The 19,274-nt window shown below is 37.8% G+C and overlaps 1 protein-coding gene across 4 annotated transcripts in view; it reads right to left on the bottom strand.

Moving 5' to 3' along the window:
- The window catches only part of CARD10 (caspase recruitment domain family member 10), a 53,056-nt gene that overhangs the window by 19,316 nt on the left and 14,466 nt on the right, over positions 1–19,274 (bottom strand). For all 4 annotated transcript variants that reach the window (XM_026694918.2, XM_087968341.1, XM_087968342.1 and 1 more), the window contains 9 exons: positions 14,767–14,946; positions 8,613–8,768; positions 7,865–7,990; positions 6,996–7,193; positions 5,793–5,930; positions 3,752–3,867; positions 2,766–2,806; positions 1,435–1,555; positions 272–452 (listed from right to left, as the gene is read on the bottom strand). In XM_026694918.2, coding sequence (XP_026550703.2) covers positions 272–452; positions 1,435–1,555; positions 2,766–2,806; positions 3,752–3,867; positions 5,793–5,930; positions 6,996–7,193; positions 7,865–7,990; positions 8,613–8,768; positions 14,767–14,946 — 1,257 coding nt within the window. The remainder of the gene's footprint in view (positions 1–271; positions 453–1,434; positions 1,556–2,765; positions 2,807–3,751; positions 3,868–5,792; positions 5,931–6,995; positions 7,194–7,864; positions 7,991–8,612; positions 8,769–14,766; positions 14,947–19,274) is intronic.

The raw sequence follows: 19,274 nt of genomic DNA, 5'->3' as shown, positions 1-19,274 counted from the left end.
CAAGACAAGGAGCCTCATTGGTGAATGATTTTTTTTTTAAAAAAGTGATAAAATGGTTTGAGATTAATTAAAAATTTTAATTGAAAGGGAATGTTAGAAAGATTATTTTAAAGTTGTATATAGGGGATGGCAGATATATGTTGAAAAGTGGAACTGAAATAAATGCTTCAAATATTAATGTCCAAAACTTAAGTGTTTATCCCTTTCTTATCCAATTCTTCCTTCATAGAAATTAGCCATAATGGTTTGCAGAACTGAGTTCTATTCATACTTCTAGGAGTCGACATCCCTCTCGGAGTCCTGCCTTCTCAGCTTCTGAGCCTGGTTTCACCCAATGGATATAAATCCCAGTTCTATTTCCTCCCAGGATGGAAATGTCTCCAGTCAGTCCCCTGCTCTGGGGTCCTGGAACACTCAGGGATCCTGAGTTGGACAAATGCATCATAACCGATCTAAAAGGGAAAGCAAACAATGAGAAGATTTAGATTCTGGTCTAGGCATAAATGGAGAGATGGATATGACTTCTGTTTTACAAGAACTATAGAGGCACATTCAGTAAAATGTTCTAGTTTACATCATGCATCAATCATGAAACCATGAAAGGATGGGTTTTCTACAACTGCTGCAGAGTTTTCATCTGAAGAGCTGTGCAATAACTAAATTCATGGCACTGCTAGCTCCTAGGGAGCAAGGTATTTTTATTGTGAAGCCTAAGGACACATGAATCCCAAGCTTAAATTTTTGTCTTGACACAATAGTACCTTTTTTCCCATAGATCTACCTAATCTCAGCTACCGAAACACCCTGGGCAACAGCCTCCATTTCTTATGCAAGAAAAATTAATGCTTGATTTTAAGCTGGAAATTTTCCAGCTTTTAACAACCTGATATTAGAAAGTAATGGACCACTATTCAATTAACCCCCAGCTACCAAGTCTACTGGACAATATGAGAGTTGCAGTGCTCATGTTGGACTGCATTTGGAAGATGCCAGATTAATAAAAGTTATATTTTACCTGTCAACAAGGTTTGCTTTGTTGTGTTGCAATTCTTTGGATCTAATATAATATGCGTGTTAATGGACCACTATTCAAGTGGCTGCATTTTCTTTCTTTTTTAACGTGAACTGCCCTGGAGAAGTATATTACAGAGCAGTAAGAAAATAACTGAAAATATGAAAGATGATTGCAAATCTGGATTCCATTTCCTAAAAAGAAAATACTAATAGTAGGAAGAGCCATTCTCATGATGTAGCAGCTTCCCCAGTTGGTGCCTGCTGGTCTGAACTGGCAAGGATGCTGAAGATGGTAGCATCGTAAATAGTGCATGTAGGTTGCAGCATCAGGAGGCTGGGATGGTAGAGGACAATCTTGTTATGTATGACCCTTGTGTTAATAAAGTTGTGTCTAGAAACCAAGGAGGAAGCCAAACAGACCTTCTGGCAAATGCGTGTTGATTACAATCATCGGACAGACAAGCTTCTGATTTTGCTCTGGTGTATGCACTGCTGGAAGAGGAAGGTGACCTGGCAGAAGAGGCTGTGGTGTTGATACTTCCTGATGAGGAGAAAGATGGAGAGCAAGTTCATATTATTCGTTCTTATGTTGCATGTAGAGGGACTGGGGAGGTTCATGGGAGGAGAAACACTGACATAAATATGGAAACAAAATCCCAACTGGAAGGGCTCTTTCCTTTGCAAGGCTAACGGTGCCATCAGATGGGTGGAACTCAGTAAAAGACCTAACACCTACAAGCTTGGGTCACAAGCTTGGTGTCAGCTTTGGAATCCTAATTCATCGCTGCCACATAGCTTGAGAAAGTGGGAGGGGGTGATTTTTATTGAGTAGCTTTAAGTAGACAAAATATAATTCTTTTGTTAGTTCAAGGTCATAGAGTGTGGCTCAGGAGAAAAAAGGAACTTACTTGGGATTTGTTCATGTGATGTGATGATGAGAAAAAAGGGGATGGTTGTATATTTGGGACATTGTGGGAAGTCTGGGAAACTTTTAGTTTTGAAATTCCACAGATGTGCCAGGTGCTATTCTAATAAAGGTACTTTTGAGATTATGTTTGTCTCGGAGTTACTGATTGGAATGGAGGTTCCCTGGAACACTGACACTTGGCTGATATTAGCCCCCAAAGATAGCAAGTCATGAGTAAATATGGCCTCTTTAAAGAACCCCATATTACATTAAAATCTGGACAGTGAATGTCCATTAATGGAATCAACAGAGAAGCTTGAACTGAATTTAGGTATTGAATGATTGGGTTTTGGGCACACCTTTGGCATACTTAACCTCTAAATGAAAAACTCCAGACAGGATTGGGCTAAATGCCAATCTTCCTGTTAGATGCCTTATAGTGAATGCCACAAAACTATCTGATCTCAGGATATACAGTGAGACAGGCTCTAGAGATTTACAACCTGTCACCAAGAACCAATAACAGCCAGAAGCGGAAACATTCATCTTTTCCAGTTTCTACTCTTCTGAATCTGAATCACATTCATTGTCTAACCACTCCCCCTCCCCAATAAATTAAGTGCACCAAACAGTAATAACTTGAGAGTCAAGCATGCATGCAGGACACCAGTGAGCCCCTGGATAATGAACTCAACTGAAGCATGGGGCAAGTGTGCCCCCTAGTGGATACATATTCATGCAGGTGATTTTGTATGAGGGAAGTCTCTTCTCTCCCTGCCCCAATAATCGGTCTTTGCAGCTTTTAAGATGAAAATGTTTGATAGGAAATCATGTCTAGCAATACCTGTTAAGTCTTCCATGCTACCAAAGGACCCATAAGACCAGCTGAAGACAGGAAAAAATACAGAGCACAATGAGGAAAAACATTACTTTTTACAAAAATCAAAATCAAATCTCTTACATTAATATTCTTTCATTTCTTCAAATAATCCAGAGGACATATAAAATAGTGGAAAGTTCCTTTCCAGCCTTCATTAATTCTCCACCGTGTTATCGTATTATCTATATTGATACATTTTTTTTGTAACCTGAGCAGGGTAATTTCATTACCACTTTGTCTGTCTCATGAATCCTAGAGCAATTCTGGGAGTTGAAGTCCACAAGTATTAAAGTTGCCACGTTTGGAGGCCTCTGTCCTAGAGTTTAAAATCTCTTATTTGGAACACCAAAACAGAACAGTTAAAATCTCTGGCGAGCAGGTTGGAATGTAAGGTTCCCCTGTCTCTTGCCTGGCCTATTTCTGTTCTCTGACATGACTTCATTCCCTTCATTACATTTCCAGAAGACAAATGTTTTTATTTCTCATATAGAAAACTGATTAGCAGAGAGAACCTTAAGAAAGAGGAGAGACTGGATTGTTCAAATTCAGCACTGAAAGAATATCTCAAGAGTTTCTACCAAACATTTGATAATCTGAATTAAACTAAGTCAAAGGGAGTCAATCCAGAATTACAGTAATACTGTAATTCAGTAATACAGTAATACTGTAATTCTACGTGTCTGAGGTACAATATTCCTCTACCAGTCATACATTAATGCATTTTTTTCTCAACCTGGACAATTTAAAGATGTGTGGACTTTGACTCCTAGAATTCCCCAGCCAGTTCTGGGAATCGAATGTGTCCACACCTTAAAGTTGCAAAGGTTAAGAAAAAAATGCATTAATGTTGAAGTGTGTTCCGCAGCAGGAAATATCCTTCTGAATGGACAAGCCCAAGGTTCAGGAAGGTAACAGAGAGAAACTTCTTTACAGCTTATTCTAATTGCTACCTCTTGAAAGGCGTTGGCCCGTCTTCACGCTGCCGTCGAAGTATAGAACCTGCACATGGTGGGAAGGGAAAGATGGAGAGCCGATTTATTTCTTTCTCTCTGTCTGGAGTCACTTCCTAAGGAAAGCAGACAACGTATGTTGAATTTAGACAAGTTCTTACTTCTCCAAACCCACATTTCCTTGTCTCAATCATTCTTTAGCTAGGCTTGATATCACCACTTGTGATTTTAATCACAAATTGCTCAACAAAAGCCATGCGCATGTAAACAAAAAGTATGTAGACAAAGCCCTTTTTCTGATGAGGTTGCATCCTGTCATACAGGTTATCATCTAACTGAGGCATTGAGGTACCATTGGCAGAAGTGGGGTGATATATTTTTATTTAATTATTTCCAACCCATCTTTATATTTTTACAAATAACTCAAAGTGGACAAAATATCCAGCACACCTTCTTCCTCTTATTTTCCCCACAACAACCCTATGAGGAGAGTTGGGCTGAGAGGAAGTGACTAACCCAATGTCACCCAGATGGTTTTCATGGCTAAGATAGGAGTAAAATTCCGTCTTCCGGTTTCTAGCCTGGTGCCTCAACCACTAGCCTGATTCACTAACCTGATAACCTCTCAAGACTCAGGAGTAACATTTTCCAGAATTCTGAGTGGTCATAATGGGTGGGAATCCAATGAACTATAAACCCAATACTTCTTTAAAAAATGTCAAATTGGTGAAGGTTAGCCTAAATACCAGAACTCTGATCAGAAGCTAATATATCCTGTTTGCATATTTAGGACAGAATACAAGGGGAGGGTTCAAGTCCTATTGATACTTATATCATTTTGTTATCACCAGCAACTTCATAGAAGATTAAAAACTTCCCAACCAAGCCATCCTGAGAGGAAGGAGACAACTTCAGGAAGCAAATGGGATAAAAGCCAATTTGTTCCTGGAAGCTTCTCCTCCATCTGGAAGCCAACTGTAAAGAGAACATAGGCTATAGCTGACAGATTCTTCTTTTAAAAAGCATACGAGTATGGAAAACCAAGGGTGGTTTTGAGGCTGGCCCCCATGTTCTATAAGAGAATTGAATTATACAAGTCTGCATGTATTATACATATGGAAGACACCAGAATAGAGAAGGGAACCACAGATATATAGTCAAGCCACAGACTTCATTCAAAAGTTGGATTGTCATTTGTAATTTTATATTTCCTGGTTTAACAACCATGAAACCCTACTCATCTAAACCTGCATACTCAAAATTAGATGCTAGTGTCTCCTAAAGAAGTTGTGTTGGGAACTAATGGTTCAGTCATTATACACCAAATTTTCAACTCAATTGAATTTTCTTAATTCAAATTCACTGCACTCTCGCATTAACTGATGAGTGTGTCTTCCTGCAATAAAGTATTTACCTAATGTAGAAGTCCAGTGCTAATAGGCCAAAAGTAGTGGCTGTGACAGTCGTGCCTGCCTACTGAACACAGTGCAGAACGTTACATAATTTTGTTGGTTCTAGAACAGAGATTTCATCTGTTCTCATCAAAAATCATAAAAGAGCAAGTTCCCATAGATATGCTGGGATTGCAACCCCCAACTTAAGACCCTTTAGATGTCTTGGGATTCTAACTTTCAAGGTTCTCAATACAACCTGGGAGTAGTTAGTTGTAGGAACCTGATTTAGGCTCAGCTTTGCCCTTACTAAGTATATTGTCAGCTTTGAATATCAGTTTTTGCCACCTAAACAGAAAAACAGCAATCGTTTCCAAGAACATACAAAATTATCTTATACCAGATCAGCTCTTTCCTCCAAAAAGCATCAATTGTCTTTTTCATTAATAATAGCTGCCACAAGATAGCCCTCCACATTTTGCTGAACTACAACTTTCAGCATTTCTCACTATCAGACAGCTTTTGAAAATTATACCTCAGTAAGTCAGGACTGACTACACTCTGCCATCTAATTCTTTGTAACTAACTGAGATCTTTCAGCATTTAAGAATGTGCCTTTTTAGTTCATGGCTTATGCAATCTCTTCTTACCACATCTGGCCCTACAGAGTCTCTTGGGAAGACAATGTCCAGGATGTCTGGTGAATCTACAATCCCATCCTCCGGGGACAAAGGCTTCTCTATTATGCTCCAACTGCTGCTGTATAGTGAATGAGAAGAGGAACATATCTTGGGGGCCAGGAGGAGAGAAAAAGAGAGAATGAATGCAAGATACTTCAGTAAAGTAACTCATCCTTTAAGATTCACTCCTACACAGACACACACTGGGCCTTAATTTTCAGACAAGAATTCTTTGCATTACTTCATTTACTGCATTGATTCCATGGAGGCTAAAAAAGAGCATTACTTTTCTGATTTTAAGAGTCATCCAGACTGACTTAATCATTTCAGAGGGAAATTTCATTTTTGCAGTACCAGAATTTGTTTGATTTCTTAATATCAGGTTAGAATCCCATAAATGCAGCACTATAGATTTGTTTTTGTTTCATTTTGATAAAGTATCAAAGGCTTGAAGAAGAATTTGGGACGGTTTAAATCCTACAGACTTTAATGTAGTTTAAAATTGGAATATCTAGCTGTCCTTTTTGCCTTCATGATGGCTATTTTTTACATGTGCTTCTTGTGTTTTGAATTCTCACTCTTGCAATTATCTAGCAGATGAGGGCATGTTGGATAGTTTATATCACCATTCACATGTGCCCTTTTCCTCTCTAGCAAGCTTAACTGAATTACTGTAGAAAGAATGGCAGAGGGGATGGGGCAGAGTGAAAGAGGGAATCAGCATAAAATCCTATGTAGCCACAAGAGAATTAAGTCCAACCCTTCCCTCCCTCGAGTGCTATTGACCCTTATGTAATTCTAAACAGATGCTGAACTTTAGTTGAGAAGATTCCTGTGCAGGCTTTTAGCAATAAATCTGTTAATTGAAGTGTATAGTCCTGTCTTTTGTGCCTAATGATTCCCTTAAATTCTAGTCTCCCTTCCCAACAAGACATTGGCCTTCTCGTCTTTCTTTCAAAGGGTCCTTGGTGCTCTCTAAGCTTGTTTTCTTGCAGACATTTCACTACTCAAACTAGGCAACATCATCAGTGCCAGTCTGTGGTGTTACCTAGTTTAGGTAATGAAACATCTGCAAGAAAATAACCAAGCTTAGAGAACACCAAGGACCTCTCATTTCAACCCTGAGTTGCAAATATTCCCTTCTATTGACTTTCTCTTTTCCTCCAAACATACCTTCTTGGCAAGCCCCCTGTTACACAAGCATCGCTGCAACTGTCCCTCTAGGGTGAAGATCTTGCCCTCAGCCTGTGTGAGTTTGCTCAGCAAGTCATCCCTCTCTTCCTCCAAGTTCCGAACACGTTTACGGTATTGGTCCTTCTCAATGAGGCTTTGGGAATACTGGAGCTGAATGTCATCTCGGCTCTGAATGGCCTAAAGGAAACGGTGAAGAAGGGGAACTGATGGGTGAGATTATAGGCAGAACTGTGCATAGCATATGCTCTTTTCTCTAAATCGCATTCTAAATAAGTTATATCCAATTTTGCACATTGCTGCATAATTTCTGCTGTTTTAGTATCCATAATCAAAAAGATAAAATGCCATAGTTTATTAGTCCTTTTCAGCTCACTTCTAGTATTCACCAGGCCTTTCTAAACAAAGAACTTCCTGATTGGAAGTAAAATTACAGTAAGATAGCTCTTTGAAATATTGAGAAATGAGAATGCATTGACATATAATTCAATCAGTATACAATTACTTGAAGAGCAAAAGCAATGGAACAGAGCACGTTCAATAAAAAAAATAACCCAAATAACCAAAAACTGGTGTAAATAAACAATCTTGACAGATTTCTAGATGTTTCTATCTGATATAGGATCTGAGATCATATTACATAAGTAGCTATGAAGAACCACACACTGAGAAACAGACTAGATTGAAAACATAAAGCAAGCACCATTCTTCCATCTTATTATTCCTACAGGGTTTCTGTATTTTTCTATTACTTTGAATAGCATGAAATGGGGTAGCAAGAACGTTGTTTAATCTTAACTGTATACCATAATTATAAACCAAGGAAATATTTCAGAGGAGAAGCAATTTACCTGATCTCTTTCCTTCTCAATCTCCTCTAGCTGAGCCAGCACGGTGTTCATTCTGTGCTTATACAGCTCACAGTTCTTCTGCAGAGTATGGAATTTCAATTGTAAATCCTCCATTTCTTGCAGATACTGAGAAAGAAATTCCAGAGATGGATTACTTTCCAAGTAAACGTTCAGGTCTTAAACAAAGGCAGTTGGGGGTTTGCAATCTCTTTTCAAATGTCAGGGTTCAGAAAGAAGAAAGTGTTTTGCATCCGTTACACTCCATTTTCAATTATCATGCATAGATTGGACAAAGGGACTAAATTTAGAATTTCCAGAATAGAAAGCATGTACCTGATGTTTAAAAGACATTAGAACAAGGATAGGGAAGATTTTTCCTGCCAGGGTCCAAATTGCCTTAATGATACTCTATGAAGGTGTTCATTCTAACAGTAGTGAGATCCAGAAATGAATAGTATTAGAATCTTATTTTCCTTTTTTATACACCTGCTTGCAGGGGTGGAAGTAGGATATAATTATCATCTTCCATTGTCTGTCTCGATTTGCAAAAAAAATTCTTCCATAGGTTTTGCTGGGGTTTTTTTTCAAAAGGGTAGAACAAAGTAAGGACTATCAGAGTCCCAAAATATCTTGACTGCCTTTAGCCCACAGCACAGACATTCCCTGCTCACTAATGTCTGGAACAAGAATTTCACGGCCGTTCCAACGTATCTCCAAGCTTAAATGTCTGGGTGTTACAGCATCTTACCTTATCTCTCAGCTGTTCAGCACACTGCAGCTCGTTCTGTAAGGAGTTGAGCTTCTGACACAGTTCCTGTCGGTCTGCTTGTGCTTCTTTCCAATCATGCTCCAGAATGTCTAGAAGCACCCTCTCAGAGCCCGGAGCCTGGTCTTCCCTTGCTTTCTAAGCAGTAAAGAAGCAAAGTCACTCATGTGCTAGGACATAATGATTTCAGGATAATTAAGGCCTTTGGGGAAAAAGAAGAGAGATCAGCATGCTTGCCTAGGGAATATTTTAAAATATCTCCAGCAAGAGCTCCAGAGTAGAGTTCTCTTCTACTCTACGCTTTGCCTGCTTGACAACTTCCAGATGTGTTCACCACCTTCCATCCTCAGTTAGCAGTGGAAGGTCCTTTTTTTAAGAAAGGCTAACCAATTCAATATCTATATCTTCACTACCACCAAAAGTGAAAGGTGCATTTGTGCAACAAACTTCATACCAGTGCCGTGCCATTTTTAATTTCATGGCTGCTTTTAATAATTTTGAATCCTCTAGTCTAGCAGTGATTCTGAATAGTGCCAATTAGCAAGCCTGTCCCCTTAGCTTCTAAGCAAAGAATGACTCTTAAATCTATTTGAGACTGTAAGATTGATTCAGTTTAGCAGCCTTTTTCATTCCCAGCAAGAGCAGCCTGGGGTATTCTGCTGCCTGAGATGGAGCAATGAGCGATGCCCCTGCTTGCAAAATCAAGATACATTGATTCTAAGGTCAATCAAGTTACTGTCTTCTAAAACAGAAATCCACACAAGCAGATTTCTCTCTTGTCAGTAGAGAAATATATTCCACAATTATATAGTGGCTTCCTTTTTTTTTTGTAAATTTTATTTGAGTTTTCACAAAAAGAAAAGAAATACAATTAAAACATCTTTTTTGAAAGCAGCATAATCCCGGGTTACATTTCTTCGTACAGATGCAAATTCAGGTTCATGCTCATTGTTATATTCTATTCCATATCTTATTACTATTTTACATTTTCTACATGGCTTCTCCCCTCTTTTAATTTCCTCAATTTTATTTTATTTATTTCATCTCAATTCAAATCATTATATTTGTATTTTTTTTGTCTGTCCTGTTTCAATTGTCTATTATCTTTTCTCATTAAACAAAATTTCTCCTGTAGTTACAGATTGGAGTATGACGCCTTTATATCTTTCCCCTAAAGTTATAACACTCAATATAATACATAACTTCCATTCGGATTCTGCTTGGTACATTCTTAAAATACACACTGTATTCTTAAAAAAAGAAAAAATTATAAATGTATATAATTAAAACAACATTCCATTCCAATTCAATTCTATCATTAATATTAATATTCATTAAAGTCTTAACATTTTTCACGTTACTTTTCAATTAAATATCATACTTCTATGGGAACAATTATAAACTTTCCATAGTTAATTCCCCCCCTCTTCACTTATATTTTATAAAACATTGACTAATTAAAATGTTCCCATTCTTTCCTAAGTCAATTTTCTCATTTATTTTATTTCATTTACTTTATTCACAAACATTTCACTAAATTACACTAGCTATTTTATCCCTCATTTTAATCATATGTTGTTTCCAATTTTCTAACATTATTTCTATTACAAATATAACAATACAATCTTATGTACCTTTACAGACTCCCTTTTTCAGTTAGATTTTCACCCATTATCTCTAAATAGGTTGTTTCTTTATATCTTGCTCCAGACTTTTGTAACTTCTTTTCCTTTCCTTCTTCCCTTTCTTCTTCTCTCTCCCCTTTTTACCCCTTTGTCTCTCTACCTCTATTTCCCTCTTCTGTATTCCCCTTTTCTGTTGCTTTCCAGTATTATACTTATTTTTCGAATTATTTTTCTTTTCTTTGGTTGTTTTTTTAAGTCTTAAATTCTCCATCCTATTTCCCCCCTTTCCTTTTTCTTCACCACATAGAGTTACTTGTTCATTAAAGATGGCTTCTTCTTTGTCCCAGTCTTCTTGTTTTGCAGTCTTTTCTTGTTGTTTCTCATAGTTTCAAATCTCCATTTCTAAGAATTGAAAAACGAAGCCAAAAGAACCCTTCCCTTCTTGTGCATCTTCTTTGTACTTTTTAAGTTCCATTTTCAATTCATCCAAAAGTGATGCCATTGTAGAATTTTTTAAACAACCACCTGATTGATTTTAGTCATTCAAATATAATAACCAAAAATCCAAAAGTCACCAAGTAATCCAAATACACACAAACTGTTTCTTTTTGCTCTTTCTTTTTTTTCCACTTTCTCTTCCTGGGGTTACTATTTAGTTGCAAAGTTTCAGTTAAAATGTATCTTTTAGAAGTCTTATTGAAATTTTACTTTAGATTCTTTTAAAGTCCAGGCAGTCTCCTCCCTCTTCCAGATCCTGCCCTTATTCTTTTTCTCTCCCGTCCTGCTTATAGAAGAAAAAGGTTTTAATATCCAGAAATCTTTATTGTCCCTTTGGCATTCAGCTTAATTGCCTATTGATGCCAAAGCAGTTTTTTCCAATTTCTTATTCTTAGTTGTCAATATAAGGAAGGGGAGAGAAGGGGGGGAAAAGCCAAGCCTTTCCCTTTTCACTTTCTTTCACTGCTTCAGACTCTTCTTTGGGAGCTATGTTATTTCTTGTAAAATTTAAATTCCAGGGTACCTTAGTTGTTGCTTTTTCAACTTAGCCCGGTCAGCCAAAACTTTCACTTCTTATCTTCCTCCTGCATGTTCTTTTCTGGTTGAGTTCTTCTTTGAGGTGGCCATTTCTGACCACCGCTCCTGCCGCCTTCGGGAAAGGGAGTAATGGCCAGCTGAGGAGGAGAGATGCGGCTCTCCTCGACCCTGCTGGCAGTCTCCCCCCTCTTCACCACCTCTACGGGGTGGCTTAGCCCCGAAACCAGCTGGCTCAGGGCGCTCCAGCGGCGAGCCCAGGCAGAATCGCAGATTCCTGTCTGTCGCCGAAGCCCTTCAAACCGGAAGTCCTATAGTGGCTTCCTATTGAAGTCCAAGATACTTGTCTCAGTATCTCTAACAGTAACGTCAGCCCTGATGGCGCTTCCATAGGCTGACTCTGCATCTGCCTGCATGAAACCAGTAAGCCACAGTAGCTGTCGAAGCCAATAATGTATAGGCAGAGCTCTAGTTTTGATTATATTTAGATGAATGATATGAGGGGATCTAAGCAGTGAAAAATACTTGCTCTAAACAGATAAGCTGTGTCAGATTGAAACTGTATAGTCAAAACATCATAGCTAAGCAATGTTTTATGGATGATTATGAACATGGGCAGATGGACTCATGTCTTCTAAGATAAGAACCTTACAATTTCATGCTTTCTGGGATGAGTTCTTAAACTATTCTAGATAAAAATTGCAGAGTATAATGGAAATGGCAATATTTTGCTGAGTATGTAATAGATTTATATAACTGATTGTATCCCTTCCTCACGAATACTTTTCTTAAAAACTATATGGTTTAATAAATTAAAAGGATTTGTGGGGAAAGGAAGAATTTTAAACCAAAATATAAGTATTTAAGTAACATTCACCAAAACTAAAACAAATTAACAGTAAGTTGTGCATCATGAGATAACTTATGTAAATAACCAAATAATTGGAATCCATAATACAGGATAGTTTTAAATCATAAATTCAAGGAAAACTTCAAAACTATATATATATTCATATATTCCAGGGTAAAAATAGGGGTTATTTGGTAACCCAGATATAACAGGCTGTTTACATCTCCCAAACAGCTGAGAATCACAGCTGTTCATACCACCCACTGATATTTTAGCAGCATCTAAGCCAGTGCTAGAGGCCTTCTTTTCAAAATATATTTTATTTTTAGCACTCAACCGACTCAGATTCTGATCCAGCACTAGTGTAAGAATGAACACAACTCTCCTGCAATACGTCGTATGTTTATCTGGATGGCAAGTCTTACACTTATTATAAAAGACTACTTTGTACTGAAGCCATTCAAGGAGAAACATTTGTCAATGTTGTGATGAGGTAATTTAGAAGGGAACAAGGACTGTGATTCACAAAAATACAAGGCATTGCTGGAAAGGAAGGAACAGCCTTGCTGACATTCACCTTTTAATTGTTTAAGGTCTACACGTAAAATCAAAAATATAACTAGTTTAGTGTTTTCCAATCAGATGCCCTTTAATTATATTGGACTAACACCTGTATGCTTAAATTCCAACTAGAACAACAGTAGTAGCAATAGCAATAGCACTTAGACTTACATACTGCTCTCAGCTGTTTCACCGAATTCCAGGCAGGAAGGGAAACAAAGGTCTCAAGGTAATGATCAAATGAGTCTTTATTCGTCCATACAATGTTCCGGATTCAGGTAACAACGAGTAACCAAAAGGAATTAAAGTCAGCTCTGACGCACCTCGCAGCCAGAGCTGTATTTATACACCAGTTAACAACTTAATGAGTTTATCCACCATCCGGTGAGCGCTACTGGATCACATCCGGTCACCATGTAACACCCTATACACCGTGCTTTTATCCATTAATTATTTACCCCTATTTACTATACTTGTACAAATATCATATTCCAACATTGTATTTACGCCTATGAAGTGACCCTCCACCCCTCTTGAGATCGTTAGTTCAACAGGCAGCATCCTAATCACTTTGTCTACAACCGCCCGCAGGCTGTAACAACTCAGCGTGTGACGTCAGCAAGGCTCATTATCTCCGTGGAACAGTCGAAGCCCCAGGTTGGGTGGTTAACAGCATTTCCCCCCTCGATAGCATAGTCTGACATGGCACAACGCGTGGTGTCACGGCTCCAGCATGCCCTGGAGACATGACAACTGCTTTATAGTGCTTTACAGCCCTCTCTAAGTGGTTTACAGAGTCAGCCTATTGCCTCCAAGAATCTGGATCCTCATTTTACCCACCTCAGAAGGATGGAGGACTGAGTCAACCTTGAGCCTGGTGAGATTCGAACTGCCAAACTGCTGGCAGCTGGCAGGCAGCAGAAGAAGGCTGCAGTACTACACTCTAACCACCCGCAGCTCATAATAGAAGTATAGTAGTAGTAGAGCAGAGGTATGAAACTTGCAGCCCGCAGGCCAGTTGCGTCACGTGCTGACCCTGCCCAGTTTAGCAAAGGGGGGGAAAGTCCCACTACATCACGTGATACTGCTGTGTCAACACGAGTTTAACACCCCTGTAGTAGAGAAATCATCATCATTTTAACCCGTCTATCCATTACAGGATGAAGGCTTATTCTGCAAGCTTCCAACTAATACAGTCCTGAGCTTTCTTTTTCCAATTGGGCCCACAATACTTGCTGATGTCGTAGATCCTTATTGTTTTAGGTGTCTTTTGTGGATGCTTTTTATCAAGTGGTTTCCATTCTATGACTGCCTTGGTCTACCTGCCATCATTTCTTCTTGCTATGTGACCAACCCATTCCCATTTCAATTATAATAGTAAAGACTTTATCACTTGGTTTTAAGGTGGGGAAAAGTAACAATCCTGGCACCAACAGAATGGATTCATACATCGCACCAAAATGATTTGTTTTATTTGTGCACAGCTTATTGCGTGAACACTATGGCTTGCAAAGCCTTGCTTGTGACTTACATGAGATATATGAATCGTTTACTTGTTATTAAGCAAACCACAGCTGAAACTAATAAAGTTAGTGTGAAGTAGCAACCCAGTCACAGGCCCAGAATGAAATTCTAAAACAGAAGTTTTAATTATATGCAGATTAAATGGGTTTCCTTTAAAGTCCTCAGCAGCCTTCCCTGACATCTGGGTTCCAAACATATAAATCAATGGACAAATTACCCCAAGCCTATTTAACTTTGTTACTTAAAGAATTATGTGAAGTCTTCAAAGGCACCAAGTAGGAAATCTGGACTATACCAGGAAGAACCTTGGAAGGTCCATAGTTGGAGTCTCAGGGCAGACCATCAAAAAATGAGAGTATACTGGCACCTGATGCTCTGAGTTACAATGTTGGGTTCCTCTGCAACCAAATCATTTTTATAGATCAAGGTTGCTCTTTCAGATGCTGTCCCAGTTTAAATACAAAAATGACCCCATACAGGAGAAGGTTCAGAATAGAGAATGCTTCTATGGATTACTCTCAAATCCACATTTTTCAGAATGTACCTGCATTACATTCTGCAACTCCTGAAGTGAAGCAATTAACCTCTGGTTCTCAGTTTGCAAATCAGAAATGTCAGTAAATCCATGATCTTCCACCTCCTGCTGAGGAGCCATTAATGTTTGTTTCTTCAATAAGGAACACTCTTCCTCCATACAAGTGATCTTGCACTTCAACTGATCCATCTGAAAGTTGGAACAGATAAAAGACTATTACAGCACTACATTGATTACAGCACTAGAGAAACAAGTAGTTTAAATTTATATAGGGGTTTATTTTGATCAGGAAGTTAATCAAACTTAAGTCTTACATAAAACCTTTTAATGGTTCGCAGTCAATAAATATTGTACTAAAAAGAAAGGAGTAAATTGAAGCATAGGTGAGTTCTCTTCACAATATGTGCCCTATTTCTGAATGTAATAATAGATTTGTGGGTTAGCAAGCCAATTGTTTAATAGATGCATGCTCAAAAACATTTAAAATAATAGGTAAAAAAATCTAGAAGATTAGACATGCCTTTTCCAATTTTATTTCCTCCACTTGGACTTCAACTCTGATCATTTCTGGCCAACACATCCAACCAGGTTCACTGAGACATGATGTTGGACATTGTTATCCAATATGATTGGTGACAACTGGTTTGAGGAAGGCAGAATAGTGGTTTCAGAAAATTTCTAATCTAAACACATATATAGATTTAAAGTTAAAGTTTCCAGCATAAAGTGGAAGTAGACGTGTCTATTGCTCAAGATGAAATTCAAGTAACGAAAGGGTTGTCTAATAAATTCTGTCAAATGTCTGGAATGAAAACGTCATTTACAATGGGGACTTGACATCTATTTTATACCTTTACCTGCTTTTCAATAGCATCAAATATAATCTAACCTGGGATTCATCTGAAGAATCTACCAATCTCCAGAACAAATTCTAATGATTGGCACTTCAGATGAATCCCAGGATTGCATTTAATTTGGAGCAATTCTAAGACTGCTGAAAGCAGCTAAAAGAAAGACACAAGGGTAATCTAGTTAAACTCATATCTTAGACCACCCTGGACAATGTTTGGTAATAGGAAAATGGAAGAAAAGCCATACTAAAGTAAAATTGATGGGTTCTATCAAACACATAGGCAGGGTTGAGATTTTTCTGCTTTAGTGGGAATTATGCTTTTTTAAGCAGTGTTATGTTAGGTTTATGCTTTCAAGTTTCCATGTCCTTCCCATAAAAAAATGCCAAAAAAAATCATGCTTCCAATTTTGGAAATCATACCAGAAAATTCAACAGTGTGGTCAAGATGCTTTTAGGCTCTACAATTAAAAAAAATACTACCAATTTATGTTTTAATCAATCAAGCATTTAACAATCAAACATTCCTACACAAATGGAAAACACATACAGCACACTGAAACTACAACAGACAGTACTCCATCGTTAAAGTGATCAATGCTATAAAATGAGATTCTTACGCTTTTTTCTCTCTTTTATAAATATAGTCACACACTAAAGGGATTAATGTATATATAAGAATGAGTCTGTCCTTCTTTAACCATAGCTCTATTCTATCTTAGCCTGGGTTGTTCAAGGTAATTTATTTAACAAATTTATATGCTACTCATCTCATAGTACAAGGCAACAGTAAGCTACATGTAGAATTGTGAAGAACCATGAACCATGCATTTCAAATTTTGACTTTACCATAAAATCAATAACTTTCATCTGCAATATGGTACAATAATACCAATTTATCTGATGGTTTTAAAGATTTTTGAAATAAAATAATGAAGATGACTATGAATTCAAATATTGCATGCAAATAAATTGGTATCATGCTGTTAAATTGGTAGGTTCATGCTTTAAACAGAAATACAAATGTTGAAATATCAAAATCTTGAAATAACCAGAAAAATGTATATGCAATATTTCATAGCAGGTAAGTACATATAAATACACTTTCAAAATTCATCCTACATTTCAGAGAGATACAATTAACATGAAAAGATGCCCCGTTCCAATTATAACTTGTTTAATTTGCTCAAAAGAAATTGGAATAGTGCTGCCATGGCCTATAAAATAATGCCTTCCCAGAGCAAATACGAAAGCCATTTCAAGCTCAGATCTAACTAAAAAAGGCCAGGACTGCCACCATCTATCATTTTTACAGCATCATCAATATGCATAGGGCTTTGAACAGTAAAATAGCAGGTGGTGGCTTATTCTTCAGGGACATAATATAATTGGGAAAAGGGGGGGATATAATACATATCTGACACCATATTATTAAATGCAATTATAATTTACACATATCCTTAGATAAGTTATATTCTGGAGGGTCGACATAATGCCAAGCAAAACAGACAAACAGAAGACCCAGAATTTTATGATGTGTAGGAAGGCAAGGAAACACTGAATGGCCACCTAGAATTGCTGCTGTACTTGGAGTTCATAGGCTACTAGTAGGAGGCTTTCTTTGCATGCAATCTAATATATCCACTTAAAAAGTTCAAGTCCCAAGATATATGCAAAACTCCTGCCTCAGATCCCTGCTGCCAATTAGAATTAGAATAGGCCAATTAGAACAGGCAATAATGGACAAAATAGATCAACAGCCTGACCTAGAATAAAGCAGTTTCTTTTTAACCTTTATTGATGGCTGGAAAAGATGACTGAACATATTTGGAACCCTGGGAATTTTGAACTGGAGATGAGAATATTGAGAAGGGACCATAAGTCAAGAATTAAACCCTTTCTTTGTATGCAACACATCCCAAATTTAATTCTGACACCTACAGCTTTATAAATATCAGATATGAAATGATGTTGATGAGCATAAAATCCAGCAGATCTTCCTGGTTAAGTAAATGAATAATCTGGTAGTAGAAAACAACTTGTGTTCCAAACCAAACCATTATTTCCTGGGGATACATAGAATACCTTTATTGTCATTGTGTTCAAAATACAATGAAATTTGAAAGCTACTCCAGCACAGTGCCCCAAACACCACATCACAATTACACTACACAGTATTTAAAAAGTAAAATAATTAAAGTAATAATAATAATTAAAAACCTAGTCTAAAACCTATTTAAAACATATATTAAATTAGATAGTTTAAAAATACCACTTTATACATAGAACTAAATCACAAATGTACTGTTTGATTCAAGACAATTATTGCCTTGGAAAAGGCAGTCTATTAGTCCTCATTCATATTTCAAATTATTACCATCAGGGAGACCTATAACATCTCCCTGATGGTAATAATTCAAAATATGAATGACCAGATACATTAGAAGAATACTATTTGTTATGCATGAAACTACGATTTCATTTTCATCAAGTCTCACTGTTGCATAAGAACAATAAACACAGTTCAATTCCCACACAGCATAGCCATAATCTTGGGTTGTTTTGGCCTTTCCCACAAAGACTTTTTTGACTTACTCGAAAGGATCATCTGAGACTTACCATTTTTATAGGAGACACTTTGCTCTCTCCCATTCATTGCTTATGTCATAATTCTAGTATTAAGTGTGTTGCAAAGAATGTGACAGAGTCTACAGCAAGAAAGAATCCTATGTTCTTGGGACCAAGAACTGGGCTTAGCCTTCTGACTCTTCATGAACTGGTGACTACAGGTAGTCCTTGACTTAAAACAGTTCTTTTAGTGACCATTCAAAGTTACAGCGGCACTGGAAATATGACATGATCATTTTTCATAGTTATGACCCTTGCAGCATCCCATGATCATGTAATCAAAATTCAGACACTTGGCAACTGGTTCATACTTATGATCATTGCTCTATCCCAAGGTCATGTGATCACCTTTTGCGACCTTCCGACAACCAAAGTCAATGGGGAAGCCAGATTCACTTAACAATCAAGTTACTAACCTATCAACTGCAGTGATTTACTTAGCAACTGTAGCAAGAAAAATTGTAAATGGGACAAAACTTACTTAACAAATGTTTCATTTAACAACAGAAAGATCAATTATGGTCAAAAGTTGAGGATTACCTGTATTATATCTACAAAGATTAGAATGAGAGGTTGCAATGGAGACTGAGTAATACTTCAAGGAATCAAAGGATAAATCACTTTGAGGCAACCATGACCGGGATGACTGAGAATCTCCATAGATATTACCGTATTTGCCGGCGTATAAGACGACTTTTTTGCCCTGAAAAACATGCCTCCAAGTGGGGGGGTCGTCTTATACGCCGGGAGGACTCCGACTCCCACTTCGAGCTTGAGTTGCAGCCGGGAGGGAGGCTGGGGGAGCGGTGTGTGTGTGTGTGTGTGTGTGTGTGTGTGTGCGGGTGTCACTGCCACGCGCTGCGCAACCTTTCCCCTCTTCCTTCCTTAGCGGTGTGGGGAGGAGAGGATTCAAGATCCTCACGTGCGGCGTACTTTTCTTTTTCTTTTTTTCTTTTTGCACGCAGGTTTTGCATGCGGGCGGCTGTAGGTTAAGGATGGGGGAGCCCCTGGGTGGGTTATCAGGTTTTACGGTGCTTCC

This window comes from Notechis scutatus, chromosome 6 (genome assembly GCF_049901735.1).
Source record: "Notechis scutatus isolate UNSWTSFEM ecotype Mainland chromosome 6, rNotScu1.2, whole genome shotgun sequence".
Lineage (NCBI taxonomy): Eukaryota > Metazoa > Chordata > Lepidosauria > Squamata > Elapidae > Notechis > Notechis scutatus.
Note: the sequence above shows the minus strand (reverse complement) of the source record. Positions and strands in the feature narration are given on the sequence as shown.